At 38.1% G+C, this 19,578-nt stretch overlaps 1 protein-coding gene across 1 annotated transcript in view; it reads right to left on the bottom strand.

Moving 5' to 3' along the window:
• The window catches only part of SCAI (suppressor of cancer cell invasion), a 190,555-nt gene that overhangs the window by 43,406 nt on the left and 127,571 nt on the right, over positions 1 to 19,578 (bottom strand). The window contains exons 7-13 of the mRNA XM_023217161.1: positions 15,598 to 15,694; positions 14,051 to 14,149; positions 13,775 to 13,927; positions 4,319 to 4,420; positions 3,957 to 4,058; positions 2,806 to 2,884; positions 697 to 796 (exon numbers count right to left, since the gene is read on the bottom strand). Coding sequence (XP_023072929.1) covers positions 697 to 796; positions 2,806 to 2,884; positions 3,957 to 4,058; positions 4,319 to 4,420; positions 13,775 to 13,927; positions 14,051 to 14,149; positions 15,598 to 15,694 — 732 coding nt within the window. The remainder of the gene's footprint in view (positions 1 to 696; positions 797 to 2,805; positions 2,885 to 3,956; positions 4,059 to 4,318; positions 4,421 to 13,774; positions 13,928 to 14,050; positions 14,150 to 15,597; positions 15,695 to 19,578) is intronic.

Here is a 19,578-nt window from a genome sequence, read left to right as displayed (position 1 = left end):
AAAAAAAAAAAAAAAAAAAAAAAAAAAAAAAAAAAAAAAAAAAAGTTCGTATTGGGCTGGGCGTGGTGGCTCAGCCTGTAATCCCAGCACTTTGGGAGGCCGAAGTGGGCGGATCACGAGGTCAGGAGATCGAGACCATCCTGGCTAACACAGTGAAACACCATCTCTACTAAAAATACAAAAAATTAGCTGGGCGTGGTGGTGGGCACCTGTAGTCCCAGCTGCTCAGGAGGCTGAGGCAGGAGAATGGCGTGAACCCTGGAGGCGGATCTGGCAGTGACCCGAGATCGTGCCACTGCACTCCAGCTCGGGTGACAGAGTGAAAAAAAAAAAGTTTGTATTGATTTTACATGTATCATGTCCTGACATATTTATTTATGTATATATATACTGTCTCCAACTAGAATGCAGTTTTGTTCACTGACATATCCCTAGTGACTAAACACTGTGTAACATACAATAGATACTCAATAAAGTATTTATTCAATGAATATCAACCAAAAGTTCTAATTTCCTAGGATAGACAGAGCCTGAATTATTGCTGGAATCCAAATAAGTGTTTCCGGTCTGTTCCAAAATATTAGTCTAATGAAATCATTCTAGTACTAGAAAAAACTCCCCATTTTACTTAATATTTTTTCTATTTACAGACAGATGTATGATTTTTATAATAAGAGGAGACACCAGAATACATACCAGTGCATTTCCTTGTGGGACTGATTTCGTTTGTGGATAGCATCTCCATTAATAATATCCCGGTTACTATTAGTAAGTACGCCTCCAAAATCATAAGGACCTATAAAAACAAAGGGAAGAATCCTAGACTTCAGTTGAAGACTAACACTGACCTGATGTTCAAATACAAAGGTACCGTGTGAATCTCTCATTGATTCAAGGGAAGACAATCACACAACATTTAAATTCTTTTAAAATTTAACATTTTAATTTAATGGAGTATTTAAATGATTTCAGTATGTTGTCAGTTTCAACATTTTCAAAAACATTTGATTATTCAGCAGTTCTTCAAACAATATAATGAGAAACAAAACAAGAATCTATGGCATCATTATTCTAAGTAATAAAAGGAATGGAGATCTGGGATGTTCAAAATGACCTTTACATTTCAAGCAAATTTAAAATCTCAGGTTCAACAATATTATTTTAAAAGGAAGTTGGTTGGACATGGTTGCTCATGCCTGTAATCCCAGCACTCTGGGAGGCTGAGGCAGGAGGACTGCATGAGGCCAGGAGTTCCAGACCAGCCTGGGCAATATAGCGAGACCCTGTCTCTACAAAAAAATTTTTTACATTAGCTGAGCATGGTGGTAGGTGCCTGTATTACAGCTACTCAGGAGGCTGAGGCAGGAGGATCACTTGAGCCAGGGAGTTTGAGGCTGCAGTGAGCTATGATCACACCTCTGCACTCCAGCCTGGATGACAGAGTGAGACCCTGTCTCAGAAAAAAAAAAAGGCAGTTGCAGAATAAAATAATCTCTTTTTTTAAAGAATGAAATCTTAATCTCATAAGTAAATACAATTTTAAATGAGCCAGTAACTGTAAAATTTAGGAAAATATTTGAATAGAATTTGAAAATTCTCATTCACAAAAACTTCACCTTTAAGAATGTATTGCCAGATTTCAGCATGCAAAAAATCCATTATTATCACTATCGTATCAAGCACTTTAGTTCTGGTTCTGAAGTTAGCCTTTTCCCACTAAATTCATACGAATTAGCTCAACTCTTGTCTAAATGGAACAGCAACTGTGGGATGTGCAGATAATCTCTCTCAAAGGACCTATCAAAGTACGATAACCTATCATACTTCGAAAAAAGTAAAAAAGTCAGTATGTTAAGCGGAGACCCAGAAAATTGACTTAACAGCATATGACATAAAGATAATTATAAATAAAAGTACTATCACAAAAAACTAGTTTTTTACATTACTTTTAATGTTGTATTATATTTCATTTCTTTAAAAAATCACTGCAATGAAAAGACTAAAGAGGTTTGTTTTGTTTTCATTTTAACATTTTAAGAGAATCTGTAGGTCATGCAAGGAAGATGGCAAGGACATGCATTTTATAAAGGAATGCAAATTTCAACAAACAAATGAAGAGGAAAATGTTAAGGATGTTAAGACTTTTTTTTTTTTTTTTTTTTGCCCAGGCAAAGATTTAATTATCTTATTTACATCCAAGTTACTTATCTATTCTGACCAATTTCTGGACTCATATGTTCTGGACAGTTTTAAGTTTTTATTCCGAAACAGCATCCCGATATTCTACAGATTGAATTCATAAAACAAAATAAAGGACAGAAAACAAAATCATGACAAGGGCTTGAACTTTCACAGTTACGAAAGTATACTGATTTCTACAAAGACTTTCAGCCATCATGTAGCCATTGACCGGATTCCCCAATGCACTGAAAGCTCAGAAAAATTCAAAGATGTGAAATAGATCATTAGGCTTGGTTATTCCATCATCCTTTTCAACTATGAAACATCAAACTCCTTATATATATCTAAATGTATTTACATATTATGCTTTTGATAAATTTGATAGGGAAGCATGCATTTAATATATGAATTTTCTGATGATTTATGGGCTTTGACATATAACATTTCAGAAAATACGACAGACTGGGGTATCTACAAAATTGCCAATCAACAAATAGACCAGGTTTCAAATTTGGAAGTCTGTCTGGAAAGCCTGAGATGGTCTGTGGGCTATGGGCCATCGTCTTGTAGAAAATAAAGAGAATTCAAGCCCTGCTCACAACAGGGAGCATTCCTTTATTGTACCTTCACTATCAGAACGACCTGTGGGGAAAACGCCAGTGGCCGACAGGTAAATCAGAAGCACACTATTGGCAGGCAGCTCCTGAAATTAAAGAAAATCACATACACAAAACAACAAACAGGGATAAACAACATGGTTTTATTTAAAGTTCATGACATTTTAAAGTTGTGGAATAAATAAGAATGCACTGTTGTCTTTTCCAAGTGAAGAAATGCTCTTCTTGGTTCTGACTTTATATATAAAGCAGAGATTCATTATTAATCTATAACTATTGTCAAAAGTTGTGAAGACCTTCTCTGCTTCAAAATCCCCATTATTTAGAGAATATTCTCTGAAAACTTGAATGGAGAAGTAAAGATCCTGACTATATGGCTAAAAGCCAAAGTCCCTCCTGTGGCTTTCTCTACGTAGACTTTGGGAAGAATTCTCCTATTTCTCACAGTTCTTTCAGATGATCTAAATGTTTTGTAGAGCTCTTTGAGTATATAAGAAGCCTAGGCACTCTGCTTTTTCTGCATTTTTTTTTTTTTTTTTTGAGACAGAATTTTGCTCTTGTTGCCCAGGCTGGAGTGCAATGGCGCACTCTTGCCTCACCGCAGCCTCCGCCTCCCGGGTTCAAGCGATTCTCCTGCCTCAGCTCCCCAAGTAGCTGGGATTACAGGCATGTGCCACCACGCCCGGCTAATTTTGTATTTTTTTAGTAGAGACAGGGTTTCTCCATGTTGGTCAGGCTGTTCTCGAACTCCTGACCTCAGGTGATCCACCCAGCTTGGCCTCCCAAAGTGCTGGGATTACAGGTGTGAGCCACCACACCTGGCCAGTTCTGCACTGTTACACTTAAAATCATTGAGTAATAAAAAACTGGAGGAAGGAGAACCACTATTATCATTAATTAATGATGGGAATAATCACAACATCACAAGCAATTTTCATTCCAAAACAGCTATTTCACAGCTTACCAGAAGTAAAAAGAAAAAAAAAGAAAGAAACAAAACAAAACAAAAATATCTATTATCAGGATCATTATTCTAAAGGCAGTTTTTCATTTTTATATTTTACCTAAACTCTTAAATATTTTTTCAAACGAGTGACTCTTAGATTCTATTTAGGGCATACTTTCACCTCATAGTAAAAAGTACTGGATCACACATACCTTAAAAGATGCTGCTAAGAAGGTATATAGTTGGCTGAAGGTTGGTTTATAGAGAAGATACTTGTGGGGATTTTCTCGTCTAGTAGGCTTGTCAGCTGATTCCTATATTTACACACAGAAAACATTATACATATAAGCTGCATTTGACAAATGAATTATCAATGCCTATTTTCACTACCCCTTATCAAGTAAGTCTTATTTTCACTCAGTCTTACTATGATTATGCTTATCTATTTCTCCATATCTCATCAAGTTAATTCTTTATTCAATAAGTTTGTAGTACCTGTTGAATAATCAGCGTTCTATCAGGAGAGAAGCAGCCAGAGGGTTACCAAACTTGCAAATGTAAAAGAGGAAATTACCTGCATTCCTGGTTTATTCATCTGGGAAGCTAAATTCATTGGCTCCCTTTCCAGAGCTTGTAACATCCGGAACATGTCAACAGTTAGTTCACTGAACTTAACCTGCAAGAAAAAAAAAAAAAAAACCACAACCTAGCCTTAATGCAACATGCAGACTTTGAAGACTTTTATCACATTACTAATTGTGACTTTCACATGTACTTCAGGGCTTTGGGTACCTTTTTCTCTAATATTTCATTATGGAAATTTTCAAGCGATGGGAAGATTGGAAGAATTTTACAGTGACATCCATATGTTCATCATCTAGATCCTATAATAAGCATTTTTTTATATTTGCTTTATCACATACCTCTCCAGCCATATACATGTCTACTGATTAATAAACTTCCTCAGGTTTTGTTTTTTTAAGTAGTTACAGAAACACAGGGGGCTAGGCATGGTGGCTCACGTCTGTAATCCCAGCACTTTGGGAGGCTGAGGCAGGTGGATCACCTGAGGTCAGGAGTTCAAGACCAGCCTGGCCAACATGGTGAAACCCCATCTCTACTAAAAATACAAAAATTAGCCAGGTGTGGTGGTAGATGCCTATAATCCCAGCTACACGGGAGGCTGAGGCAGGAGAATCACTTGAACCCGAGAGGCGAGGTTGCAGTGAGCTGAGATCGTGCCATTGTATCCCAGACTGGGTGACAGAGCAAGACTCTGTCTCAAAAACAAAAACAAAAACAAAACAAAACAAAAAAGAAGCAGCACAGAGACTATATTAGGTTCTACAAACATGTTAACTTCCACAGACTGGTGGATGAATTCACATGTGTAGTAGTGTGCTTTGTGAGGGGCAAGTTTTTCACTAACACCACAAGAATCTCCAGCCCAAATTCTTTTTTTTTGTTTGTTTGTTTTTTCGAGATAGTCTTGCTCTGTTGCCCTGGCTGGAGTGCAGTGGCATGATCTCAGCTTACTGCAACATCTGTCTCCCGTGTTCAAGCAATTCTCCTGCCTCAGCCTCTGGAGTAGCTGGGATTACAGGCATGTGCCACAACGCCTGGCTAATTTTTATATTTGTAGTAGAGATTGGGTTTCACCATGTTGGCCAGGCTGGTCTCGAACTCCTGACCTCAAGTCATCTGCCCACCTCGGCCTCCCAAAGTGCTGGGAATACAGGCATAAGCCACGATGCCTGACCTTCCAGCCCAACTTCTACACACAGAAGCTTGATAGTAATCCTTGCTACATGAAGGAAAAAAGAGCTAACTTTTGAAGAACTAGCTATGCTGAAATACAACTGTGATCCTTTTTTTTTTTTTGAGACGGAGTTTCACTCTTGTCGCCCAGGCTGGAGTGCAATGGCACAATCTCGGCTCACCGCAACCTCCTCCTCCCAGGTTCAAAGGATTCTCCTGCCTCAGCCTCCAGAGTAGCTAGGATTACAGGCATGTGCCACCACACCCGGCTAATTTTGTATTTTTAGTAGAGATGGGGTTTTTCCATGTTGGTCAGGCTGGTCTTGAACTCCCAACCTCAGATGATCCGCCCACCTTGGCCTCCCAAAGTTCTGGGATTACAGGTGTGAGCCACTGCACCCAGCCTATGATCCATATTTTATAGTAATTTCTTCCATACATTTTGGCCCTACACAATATTTAAGTCTGTATCCTTTCCAATTTCAGTAATACTTATACAGAACTTCAGGAACATACATGATAATAAAACAGATGAGAATTTTATAAAGTACCTGTTTCTATCAAATAAAAAAAGAGGAATTATTTAGTTAAGATGAGAACAAGTTTATGAAGATTACTAACTACCCTCTCAAACATTTAACTCATTTAACATACACGTGTGTGTGTGTGTGTGTGTGTGTGTGTGTGTGTGTGTGTGTGTATGTATGTGAGTTGCACTCTGTCGCTCAGGCTGGAGTGCAATGGTGCAACCTCGGCTCACTGCAACCTCCACCTCCCAGGTTCTAGTGATTCTCCTCTCTCAGCCTCCTGAGTAGCTGCTCTTACAGGCATGTGCCACTACACCCGGCTAATTTTGTATTTTTAGTAGAGATGGGGTTTCACCATGTTGGTCAGGCTGGTCTCGAACTCCTGACCTCAGATGACCCACCCGCCTCAGCTTCCCAAAGTGCTGAGATTACAGGCATGAGCCACCGCACCCAGCCAAGAGGCAGGGATTAAAGAAGGGGAAGAGGTTTAAGGACATAAGTGGGCACTAGTACCTTGTTTTCCTACAGTAAGGGTAGCATCTGGCTAAGAACTGGTTGGCTGGTTGGAAGATGGCCCCTCCCACACATACACCTATACCCAAATAAAACTGGATGCACAAAAAGATATGGCCTCAGAGAAAACTAGAAACAAATCTGCTCCAGAGACATAAACATGAAGGAAACTCTACCTTAGCTTTTGTTCTGAGAAGAGATCAATAAAAGTCTACCCCAATAATTCATGGCCATATGTTGATTCTCATGTGGTCTGGGAATCTGAATTAACATTATTTGCATGGCTGAAAAATCTATAAGGTTTTTCACTTAAAGAGAACAAAAACTGATAATGCCCCCAAGTTTTGAGAGAAAAAGCAATGCATATCTTCATTGGAAGAAGGCATCCTCAATTCAGGTCTTAAAGAATTCTAGCTGATAGAATTACATCAAAGAAGACTCACAAACAAAAATCGTAAAACGTATGAAGAAAAAAGGCACCCCTGATTCAGTAAACAGAAACAGGATGATACAAACATCATACATAACATGCAGAAGTCTAGGTGTGGCAGCTCACACCTGTAATCCCAGCACTTTGGAAGGCCGAGGTGGGAGGATCATTTGAGGCCAGGAGCTCGAGACCAGCCAAGACGCAGGGATTAAAGAAGGGGCAACACAATGAGATATGCACCCCCAGACCCTGTCTCTTAAAAAAAAAGAAAAAGTTTGTTTCATATGCTTAAATAGAAGATATAATTAAAATAATGATTAAGTCAATCAAAGGAATATGTAGAAAATAACCTAATACATTCATTCATTGATTCATTCATTTGAGATGGAGTCTCACTCTCTTGCCCAGGCTGGAGTGCAGTGGTGCAATCTTGGCTCACTGCAACCTCTGCCTCCTGGGTTCAAGTGATTCTTCTGCCTCAGTCTCCCTAGTAGCTGGGACTACAGGCGTGCGCCACCATGCCCAGCTAATTTTGTATTTTTAGTAGAGATGGGGTTTTGCCATATTGGTCAGGCTGGTCTTGAACTCCTGACCTCATGATCCACCCACCTCAGCCTCCCAAAGTGCTGGGATTACAGGCGTGAGACACCACCACACCCAGCCTATACTTTTAAAAATAAGAAATATAATAAATGAAATGTAAAAACAGGCCAGGTGTGCTGGCTAGGGCCTGTAACCCCAGCACTTTGGGAGATCGAGGTGGGTGAATCACCTGAGGTCAGGAGTATGGAGACCAGCCTGGCCAACATGGTGAAACCCCATCTCTACCAACAAATACAAAAATTAGCTGGGCGTGTAGGGTGCGCCTGTAGTCCTGGCTACTGGGGTGGTTGTGGTGGGAGAATCAGTTGAACCAGGGAGACAGAAGTTGCAGTGAGCTGAGATCATGCCACTGCATCCCAGCCTGGGCGACACAGCAAGAACCTGTCTCAAAAAAAAAGAGGCCGGACGCGGTGGCTCAAGCCTGTAATCCCAGCACTTTGGGAGGCCGAGACGGGCGGATCACGAGGTCAGGAGATCGAGACCATCCTGGCTAACACTGTGAAACCCTGTCTCTACTAAAAAAAACAAAAAAAAAAAAAAAAAAAAAACTAGCCGGGTGAGGTAGCGGGCGCCTGTAGTCCCAGCTACTTGGGAGGCTGAGGCAGGAGAATGGCGTAAACCCGGGAGGCAGAGCTTGCAGTGAGCTGAGATCCGGCCACTGCACTCCAGCCTGGGCGACAGAGCAAGACTCCGTCTCAAAAAAAAAAAAAAGAAAAGAAAAGAAAAGAAAGATAATGCTGGGGGATTTAATTATAAGTAAGTATGCAAGCAAATTATCAGATATATAATAACTATATATGTTAAGATAATATAATTTTAAAAGTGAGAAACAAGCAATAGAACAGACCAACACAGTTATAGTTAGTATAACTAGAGAGTGTAGTTAGCAGAAAAGGACTTTAAAATGACTACTAAGTGTGATCAACAAAATAGACATGGTAGAACAGAAATGAAGAAATAGGGAATTCTGCCAGAGAATTAAAATCTACTAAAAAATAAAAAAGGGCCAGGTGCAGTGGTTCATGCCTACAATCCCAACATTTGAGAGGCCAGGGCAGGAGGATTGCTTGAGGCCAGTTTGAGACCAGTCTTAGCAACACAGCAACACACCATCTCTATAAAACATAAACGTTTTTGGAAGGCTGAGGCAGAAAGACCACTTAGGCCTGGAAGTTCAAGGCTATAGTGAGCCCTGACTGTGCCACTGTACTCCCACCTGCATGACAGAGCCAGATACTGTCTCTAAAAAGAAAAAAAAAATTTTTTTTAAGACAAGGTCTGCTTCTGTCACCCAGGCTGAAGTGTGTGGCACAATCATGGCTCACCGCAGCCTTGACCTCCTAGGCTCAAGTGACTCTTCCACCTCAGTCTCCCAGAGTTGGGACTAGAGGCACATGCCCGACACCCAACTAAGGTTTGTTTTTTAGGTTTTTCTTTTTGAGACAGAGTCTCGCTCTGTCACCCAGGCTGGAGCGCAGTAGCACGAATTTGTCTCACTGCAACCTCTGCCTCCAGGGTTCAAGCGATCCTCCTGCCTCAGTCTCCCAAGTAGCTGGGATCACAAGCATGAGCCACCACACCTGGCTAATTTTTGTATTTTTAGTAGAGATGGGGTTTCACCATGTTGGTCAGGCTAGTCTCGAACTCCTAACCTCAAGTGATCCACCCGCCTCGCCTCCTAAAGTAATGGGATTACAGGCATGAGCCACTGCCTGGCCTGATATTTGTATTTTTTGTAGAAATGGGGTTTCATCATGCAGCCCAGGCTATGGAAAAAAAAATTAATCTATAAAGCAACAATCAAATGGAAAAATCCAGAACTAAGACAATATGTGAAATATGAAACTTAATCTAAGGTTAAATAGCAGATTAAACACATCAGAAGACAAGGTTAGTGAAATGAAAAAGAAGTCAACAGAAAACAGCCTAACTAAAACCTAGAGAGGAAAAAATGATGAAAAATACAGAAAAGAATAGAACAGACACATGTAGCACTGTGAAAAGGTCTACAAACATGTAACTGAGTCCTAGAAGTGGAGGAGAGAAAGAATAGAAGGGAAACAATATTCAGAGACATAATAACCATATTTCAAAGCAGATGAAAGACAAACCCATAGATTCAAGAAACTCTGTGAACCTCAAGCAGGATAAATAAAGAAAACTGCACCTGAATATAGCACAGTAAAACTGCAAAGAATCAAAGAAAGTGAGAATATCTTACAAACACACGGAGGAATGAAACATTTCCTTAAGTGGAATATAACATGTAACCAATAAATCTAACAGACAATTTGTCAACAGAAATGAGAGAAGAAGATAAAGAAATTAAATCTTCAAAGTGCTGAAAAAAAAAATTATCAAACTCAAGTTGGAGATGTGCAATATACTGTCGGTAAGAGTTAAAAAAGAAATTGGAAAATACATTCAACTGAAAGAAAATATAAAATATTATAGAAGGAGCAGGATTGGAAAAAATTATAAAATATCAAAATATGTAGAATAAAATTCAAGTAATGCTGAAAGAGAAGTTTACAGCTTTGGATTTTTATTTTATTTATTTATTTAGAGATGGAGTCTTCTTCTGTGGCTCAGGCTGCAGTGCAGTGGCGTAATCTTGGCTCACTGTGACCTCCGCCGCCCAGGTCCAAGCAATTCTCCTGCCTCAGCCTCCCAAGTAGCTGGAATTATAGGCGCATGCTACCATGCCCAACTAATATTTGTATTTTTAGTAGAGATGAGATTTTGCCATGTTGGCCAGGCTGGTCTAGAACTCCTGACCCTCAGGCGATCCGCCCCCTCTTTGCCTCCCAAAGTGCATGAGCCACCATGCGCAAAGGCATGAGTCACCACACCCAGCCCAGGATTTTTATATCAGAAGAGGAATAGGGGCATAGTGGCTCACACCTATAATCCTGACACTTTGGGAGGCCAAGAGGGGGCAAATCACCTGAGGCCAGGAGTTCAAGACCAGTCTGGCCAACATGGCGAAACCCCATGTCTACTAAAAATACAAAAATTAGCTGGGTCACTGTGGTGGCACATGCCTGTAATCCCAGCTACTTGGGAGGCTGAGGCAGGAGAATCACTTGAATCCGGGAGCCAGAGGTGGCAGTGAGCCAAGATCACACTACTGCACTCCAGCCTGAGGGACGGAGTAAGACTCTGTCTCAAAAATAAAAATAAAGTCAGTTGGCCAGGAGAGGTGGCTCACGCCTGTAATCCCAGCACTTTGGGAGGCCGAGGTGGGCAGATCATGAGGTCAGGAGATTGAGACCATTCTGGTTAACACAGTGAAACCCTGTTTCTACTAAAAATACAAAAAATTAGCTGGGTGTGGTGGCATGTGCCTGTAGTCCCAGCTACTAGGGAGGCTGAGGCAGAAGAATCGCTTGAACCCAGGAAGCAGAGGTTGCAGTGAGCTGAGATTGCACCACTGCACTCCAGCCTAGGAGACAGAGCAAGACTCTGTCTCAGTAAATAACTAACTAACTAAATAAATAAATAAACTCAGTTATCTAAGCAAATTAAATTCAAAATAAGAAGAAGGAAATAAAAATAAGAATCAGAATCAATGAAAGAGAAAAAATTAGAAAAAATAAATATTTCATTTACTACAATATACTGAGGCCTATTAAAATGCCATAATAATGAAGTCAGAAGTATCAGCATAATAGACATACAGACCAAAGGAACAGAATCAGAGTCAAATATATTTGAACATCAGATTTATGATAAAAATGACACTACGATGTGGTAAGGAAAAGACGGTCTTTTTAGTAAATGGTGCTAGGTCTACCGGAAATCCAGAAAGAAAATCTGACCCATACTTCACACTAAAATAAATCCCAAAGAGATCATAGATCTAAATATGAAAGGTAAGGTAAGCAATGATTTCTCAAAATAGGACACAAAAAAGCTCATACCAGAAAGGAAAAAAATTATATATTAGACTACACTAAAATTAAAGACTTCTGTTCACTGGAATCTCAGTGTCTGGAACAGGGGGGTCTGGCATGAAGTAGACACTAATAAATATTTTAACAGAAGGTAAAAAAAAAAGGAGAGAAAGAGAGAGGAGATATTAGAAGAGAATAAAAGGCCAGACAAGAGTAGGAGAAGATAGTTCAATACATAAATCTGACAAAGGACTTTCATGTAAAATATATTAGGAACTCTTACAGATCAATAAGAAAATACTGGAAATGCTTGGTCATAGAGTGTGCATATATGCAGCTGTACTAGATAATGCCTGCCATTTTTCTAAAGTAAACCTATCAATTTCTATTTCTACAAAGTATGAAATATTCAGTTCTTGTACTAGTTGCCAGGATACGCTATTATCAGTTTCTTGGTCTCTTTTGTTTTTAGTCGTCTGGGTCAGTGATATCTTATTTGGTTTTAATTTATATTTTTCTGATTAGAAAAAAATTTTCTTTGAATTAAAAGTGAGAAAAATACCGTACCTTCAGATAATATAACTATACAAACCATAAATATGTTTCAAATTTTTTCCATTTAGTATATTCATACTATAATTTCAAAAATGTTATAGATATTTGCAAAATAATGGTCATAAAAGCCAAAAATGGAGAAATACCAGAAAAATTTAACAATAACAAAAATGATTGATAGCTGCTAGGATAGAATCCAAAATTAAACTTGTGCAAAAAACACATCTAGAAAAATGTATTTACTGGTGCAATTTCCAGCAAATTTCATTTCTAGTACATTAAATCTCATGATCATGGGGCTATTCTGTCATGAAAAAACATTTGAAATTCACTTTTGACAAATTTACACAAAAACAACTCCTGGCCAGGTGTGGTGGCTCACACCTGTAATCCCAACACTTTGGGAGGCTGAGGCAGGAAGATCACTTGAAGTCATGAGTTCAAGACCAGCCTGCTCAACATGATATCCTGTATCTACTAAAAATACAAAAATTAGCTGGGTGTGGTGGTATGTGCCTGTAATCCCAGCTACTTGGGAGACTGAGGCAGGAGAATCGCTTGAACCTGGGAGACGGAGGTTGCAGTGAGCCAAGATCGTGCCACTGCACTCCCACCTGAGTGACAAAGCAAGACTCCGTCTCAAAAAACTCCCACACACAAAAAAAACACACCAACTCCTCGCCCCTTTTAGCTCGACTGGAAAGTAGTACATATGCATTTTGGAAATTTTATTGTTATTATTATTTTTTGAGACAGAGTCTCACTCTGTTGCCCAGGTTGGAGTACAGTGGCGTGATCTTGGCTCATTGCAACCTCCGCCTCCCGGGTTCAAGTGATTCTCTTGCCTCAGCCTCCCAAGGAGCTGGAATTACAGGTGCATGCCACCATGGCTGGCTAATTTTTGCATTTTGTAGTAGAGATGGGGTTTTGCCATTGTTGGCCAGGCTGGTCTCGAACTCCTGACCTCGAGTGATCCAACCACCTGGGATTCTCAAAGTGCTGGGATTACAGGTGTTAGCTAGTACTGTGCCAGGCCGGAAACTTTGGAAACTTTAGAGTGTTGTAAAAAATAAAATAAAAATCCCTACAATTTGGTTATTCGGAGATAAAACTTAGATATTTGTAAAATTTCTTCCTAGTCTTTTTCCTATGTGCATACATATAGACATTCTAACATATATGAAATAAGTCTGCTTCCATGGCTCCATGGCAAGTTTATTTTCATTTACTGTATCATGAATATCTTCCTATGTTATTAAAAATTCTTTCTGGCCGGGAGCAGTGGCTCAAGCCTGTAATCCCAGCACTTTGGCAGGCCGAGACGGGCAGATCACGAGGTCAGGAGATCGAGACCATCCTGGCTAACACGGTGAAATCCCGTCTTTACTAAAAAAATACAAAAAAACTAGCCGGGTGATGTGGCGGGCGCCTATAGTCCCAATTACTCGGGAGGCTGAGGCAGGAGAATGGCGTAAACCCGGGAGGCGGAGCTTGCAGTGAGCTGAGATGTGGCCACTGCACTCCAGCCTGGGTGACAGAGCGAGACTCCGTCTCAAAAAAAAAAAAAAAAAATTCTTTCTAAGCTATTTAAATATCTGTAATATATTCCATAATGCACACAGCACAATTTAATCAGCAATTTCTTCGTAAGAGGATGTTAGGATATTTATAAGAAAATAATTCTGTGATCATCAATAGCACTATTTTTCACAGTGAATTTTCAGCATAATTCCTTCACAATTCTTTACCTGGTTATTACAATTACCAATAATGAGTGCATCAGCCAGAGACAACTGTCCCACAATCATGCCCTGTTCCAGCAAGGGGGCTCCTGTTTCAGCAAGGCGATTCGATGTGATAACAATGGTATTATCATCATTTAATACCATTACAGGGTCCGCCTAAAGAAAAAAGCAGTAAGAATGGCCAAGACTAAATATCAATATAGTACGTTATTCCTTCTTCTTGACATATAGACACAATAAAAACATAAACTACATGGTCATTTCTTATCAAAAACTGACCTCAATGAAAGCTGCTACTTCTTGAAGCACCAAGTTCCATTCCACTTGATCTTCAGTATTAAATCGGTGAGTATAATCTTCAATTTCATCTGACAATTCCTGATTTTAAAAACATTACAAAAAAGGCTATTAAAAAACCCATAAAATACACAGCCATATAGAACCATATTCCTGACAGAAATCGACATACTTACAAAATTTGATTATTATCAATACACAGTCCTGCTTATAACCAAAAACAAAGATGAAAACTAAACAAATTTTCTTCGAAAGTCACAAACTTCATAATACCCATCAAATAAAGTCTTTACAGAGATCTATTTCCTATCAGTACTACATCGGCAATGAATTCATTAATGAAAAAATCAGAAAAGAGAAATTCAAAAATTTTAACATTAAAAAAAATGAGGCTGGATACAGTGTCTCACACCTGTAATCCTAGCCCTTTGAGAGGTCGAGGTGGGAGGATCATTTGAGACCAGGATTTCCAGACCAGCCTAGGCAACACAGTGAGACCCTACCACTACAAAAAATTATATATTTCTAAAAATACTTCCTGACTTTATTTGGATTTATATTATACAGTTTTTGGAAATATTTTTAATGATAACTGGGTATAAAGGAAGGTAGAAAAGAAGTATGGAGAGCTACTTCTGGTGCCCTTGTCAAAACTGGCATGTTGAGCTGTGCACAGCGGCTCACGCCTGTAATCCCAACACTTCGGGAGGCCAAGGCTGGTGGATTGCTTGAACTCATGAGTTTGAGACTAGTCTGGGCAACACGGTGAAACCCTGTCTCTACAAAAAACACAAAAATTAGCTAGGAGTGGTGGCTTGAGCCTATGATTCCAGCTACTCAGGAGACTAAGGTGGGAGGATTGCTTGAGCCCGGGAGGCAGAGGTTGCAGAGAGACAAGATCATGTCACTGTACTCCAGCTGGGAGGCACAGTGAAACCTCGTCTCAAAAAAAAAAACCCCACAAAACCCAAAAAAACAACTGGCATGTTATATTTGATACAAAATTAAGTATGCCATTGAAACTACTGAGTACAGAGTGCAACCAGAATTTCATATGCAATGATTACAGGTATTAAGTGGATCTGAAGAGAGTTAACTGTTTATCACCTGAGTTAACGAAGGAGAGACTTCATGCACTGTAAAGTGGTGGGAAAATGAAAATCATTCCCAATACCTTTGTAAAGCATTATGTACTTTTTCTTGACATAACATTTCAATTATTTTCTCTTAAAGTAAGTATTTTTGTTTGTTTGCATTTCTAGCCATCCATTGACGGGCTTTGAAATGTAAAACATGCAGAAAGGACAAAAGCAAGGAATCAAGATAATTATCTCAAATTAGTGTATTTGGAACATGAGAAGAGTTGGAAAATTTTTATCATTACCCTTGTCAGAAGTTACTATACTTTGAATGTTGTAATTATTTTGATATATCAAAATTATTTTAACCTAAAATCTGTTTTTAAAAAAAATAAGATCATCCATATACAATTAGAGATTAGAATTTGAACTATTTTAAAGTACATTTACCTTTACCAGATCCTTTACAACATCCATTTTGTTGAGAAGAAGACAAACTACTATAAATCTTGCATAATATCGTAACTTCTTAACTACTAATTCAGGTCTATGGAAGATAAACGAAAAATTACTTATTAGATTAAAAAAGAATGCCTTTTGATTTTTTAAATTTTCCAATGGCTTTTAAAACTCTTTCCATCCTTTTTCACACAATTATAAACATTTCCACATATAACCCATATAGTCTTTTTAACATATTTCTTACTGATTTATTAAGTTGTTTACTCATGTATTCATTCATTCAACAAGTATTGAGAACGTAGGTGCATCAGGTACTATGTTAATTGCTAAAAGTACAATTGTAAAAAACTAGAGATATTCCCTTCTTCAAAGATCTTACAGACAGAAAAGAACTTAAAATATATAGGAGAGAGATAAATGCTTAAAACACAATGGAATAATATAATGATAGGAGAAATAAAGAATGCTATTTGTGCCCACAGGACTAGATCTTGGGTGAAAAAAGGCTTCCTAAAGAAAGTAATAAATATTTAAGTTAAGAATACAAGGAAGTGTGGAGGATTACAGGCAGGAAAATATGAGGTGAAAAGGATTCCAGGAAGAACATTCTTTGTCTTAAAATCTCATTTTTCTGCTATTAGTATAAGCCAGCCAGTTTTTTCATGCTTATTGTTTGTATATCTTTTTTCATCCTTCTTTCAATTATCTGTGTCTTTTAATTTAAATTCACCTGTTTTGTGGGCAATATATACTTAGGTCCTGATTTTCTGTCCACTTTGACTATCTCTGTGCCTTTTACTTGATGTATTTAGACCGATTACATTTAACGTCATTACTGCCTTGGCTAGGTTTACATCTACCACCTTGCTGTTTGTTTCCTATTTGCTCCTTCTCTTGCTGTGTGTTCCTCTGTTGTTCCTGTTTTGCTTTCTCTTTGGTTAATCAAATATTTTTTAGTGTTCCATTTTATATCATCTACTGGCTTCCTAGTTATACTACTTCTTTGTTATTGCTCTTTAAGTGATTGCTAGGAGTAACAATATGGATCCTTTAACTTATCAAATGCCCCTTACAATATATTTAATCTGTTCACACGTAATACTTTACACTTACCAATTATCAATTCAAACCTGACATTTCCTCCTGCTTTCCATATCCTATATCACAAATATGATAGCCTTACAACAGTATATTTTTTGTATATGTTCAACATTTTCCATAATAAAATTTTTTAAAAATTCTTTTGACCCATGAGTTACTTACAAATGTGTCTACTGATTGACAAACTTTTGTTGTTGTTGTTGTTTAAGAGATGGAGCCTTGCTATGTTGCTCAGACTGGACTTGAACTCCTGGGTTCAAGGAATCCTCTTGCCTCAGCCTTCTAAGTAGCTGGGCTGCACATGCAGCTATTGATTTTTTTAAATTATGTTTTATTTTTGTTTTTAATGAAATCGTACCATGGTTAGACCACGTACACTTTATTGAACCTTGCATTAAACTTGTGTTGTGGCAAGTATGCGTTAATTTCACAAATTTTCCTATGAGTTTGAAAATAACATATATACAGTCACTGTTGCACACAATTTTAGGTACACTGGAACAAACTTAATTGTTACGCAAATCTTGTAATTTCTTGTCTTGATATATGAATTATTAAATATATCAAAAATTCCCATGTATATTAAATCACTTATTAATTTCCCCACTTCAAAAAAACACTTTGCTTTATTATAATACTATGTTATTAGGTATATATAAGTTTATGATTTTTATATTTTCCTGAATTGTTGCTTTCATAATTACAGAGTAAACCACTATTCTCAATAATACTTTCTTCCTTTAAATATACACACAGTATACACATAAGAAATGCATATACACATACACATTTCTTCCCCTTAGTAGCTGTCTCATTATCTTTCTCTGTCTACCTTCCATCTTTAAAGGATTTATTTATTCATTTATTTAAAAGAGAGAGAGTCTTGCCCTTTTTTCTAGGCTTAAGTGCAGTGGTACCATCATAAACCACTGCAGCCTGAAACTCCTGGGCTCAAGCAATCCTCTCAACTCAGCCTCCTGAGTAACTATGATTACAGGCATGTGCCACCACGCCTGGCTAATTTTTTTTATTTTTATTTTTTTGTAGAAACTGGGTCTTGCTATGTTTTCCAGGCTGGTCTTGAACTCTTGGCCTCAAGCGATCCTCCCATCTTAGTCACCCAAAGTGTTGGGATAACAGGTGTGAGCCACTGCTCTTGGCCTTGAAGAATCTCTTAACAACAGTATATTACTGGGTTTTTCTAAGAGGCATACTGATAATCTCTGTCTTTTAAGAGGGAAGTCTAGATCACTTTTACTTACTTTGATTTGGATTTGTTTCTATTTTATTATTTTGTGCTACTTATATTTTTTGGAGTTTATTTCCCTTCCTGCCTTTCATTGTCATGATCATTTTGTTACTCACTTTTCCCTCTACCTCTTCTGAAGTTATACATTTTAATTATAGTTTCCTTAAAATATCAACAAGTAAACTTTACTCCATGTTTCTTCTGAACAATAAATGGATCTTATTAGAATGGTTTAATTATCCCCTTTCTTCTTTCATATTATTGTTATCCAGATTTGGTTCCATTTTATTTTAATAATGTCAATCAGCCATTTGTTACGATGATTACTGCCCCATCAAATCAATGTTTTAGAATACAAGGGGATAATTTTTTCTCACCAATCCTTCTTGTATATCACACCTTCCCCTTCTAGTTTCAATTTTCTTCTTCCTGGCTCTTTTATGTCACCCAAACCAATCGCCCCACCCTCCAAGGTCACCACAGCAATGGGAAAATGAACTAAGGACTTCCTTACTCTCTTGACAGCTAGGTTTTCCATTTAAAAGGATGATTGTCCTATTTTATCCAGCATTTCTAGGTGTTTAGTATTTCAGGTTATCTAGCCTATCACATTGTCGAAAGTGGAATTCAAAACAAAGAAAATTAGTAGAAGGATGATGTCAATTCAAACTTGAAACTGAATGACTTAATTCTGTTACTTTTTTTATTAAAAAATAGGTTCTATGAATCTATATAATGGATTATACAACCAGCAAACTTTCTACAAAGGGCCAGATGGTAAGTATTTTAAGCTTTGCAGGCCACATTTGGTGCCTGTAGCATATTCATCTTTTCCCTTTTTACAACCCTTTGAAAATGTAAAAAAACAAAATTCTAAACTGCCACACAGTACAAAAACAGGCCACGGGCCCAATTTGGCATGCAAACAGGCCATAGTTAGCTGATCCTTATATTCAATAAGCATACAGAAGTGGGTGGGTGCTTTCTATTTCAGAAGCCACTGTGATGAACTGCAGCAAAGCACAGATGAAATGCGTCAGTGCTGTCCACTCATACATGACAGGCCACCTCAATCAAGCCCGATAACCTGAACCACAACCCCTAAACTACCAACTAACTCCACATCAAACTGTGGAAAAAAGAATGTGACTCACTGGAAGGGTCCACATCAAGCCCTCTTTATCATCAGCACCATTACAAAGTGCCAAAGTCTTCAATTTTACATTCGTACTTCCCACTGAAAAAAACTTAATACTGTTACCATTTATGTTGACATCAACATAACTGGAGTTTATTTTCCTTTCCTGCTTTCCATTGTAATAACCATAATTTTATTATTCACTTCCCCCTCCACCTCTTCTGAAGTTAGACATTTTCCTTATATTCTTTAAAATTATTTTTCTTAAAATAATAACAAGCAAACTTTACTTACTCTATGCTTCTTCTGAACAATAAATGACATGTTGACATGCTGTCAACGTCAACATAAGTGGTGACAGTATTAAGTTTTTTCCAGTGGGCAATATGAATGTAAAATTGAAGGCTTTTTATGAAGCTTTTTTTTTTTTGAGATGGAGTCTCACTCTGTCACCCAGGCTGGAGTGCAGTGGCGCCATCTT

Source organism: Piliocolobus tephrosceles, chromosome 14 (genome assembly GCF_002776525.5).
Source record: "Piliocolobus tephrosceles isolate RC106 chromosome 14, ASM277652v3, whole genome shotgun sequence".
NCBI lineage: Eukaryota > Metazoa > Chordata > Mammalia > Primates > Cercopithecidae > Piliocolobus > Piliocolobus tephrosceles.
Note: the sequence above shows the minus strand (reverse complement) of the source record. Positions and strands in the feature narration are given on the sequence as shown.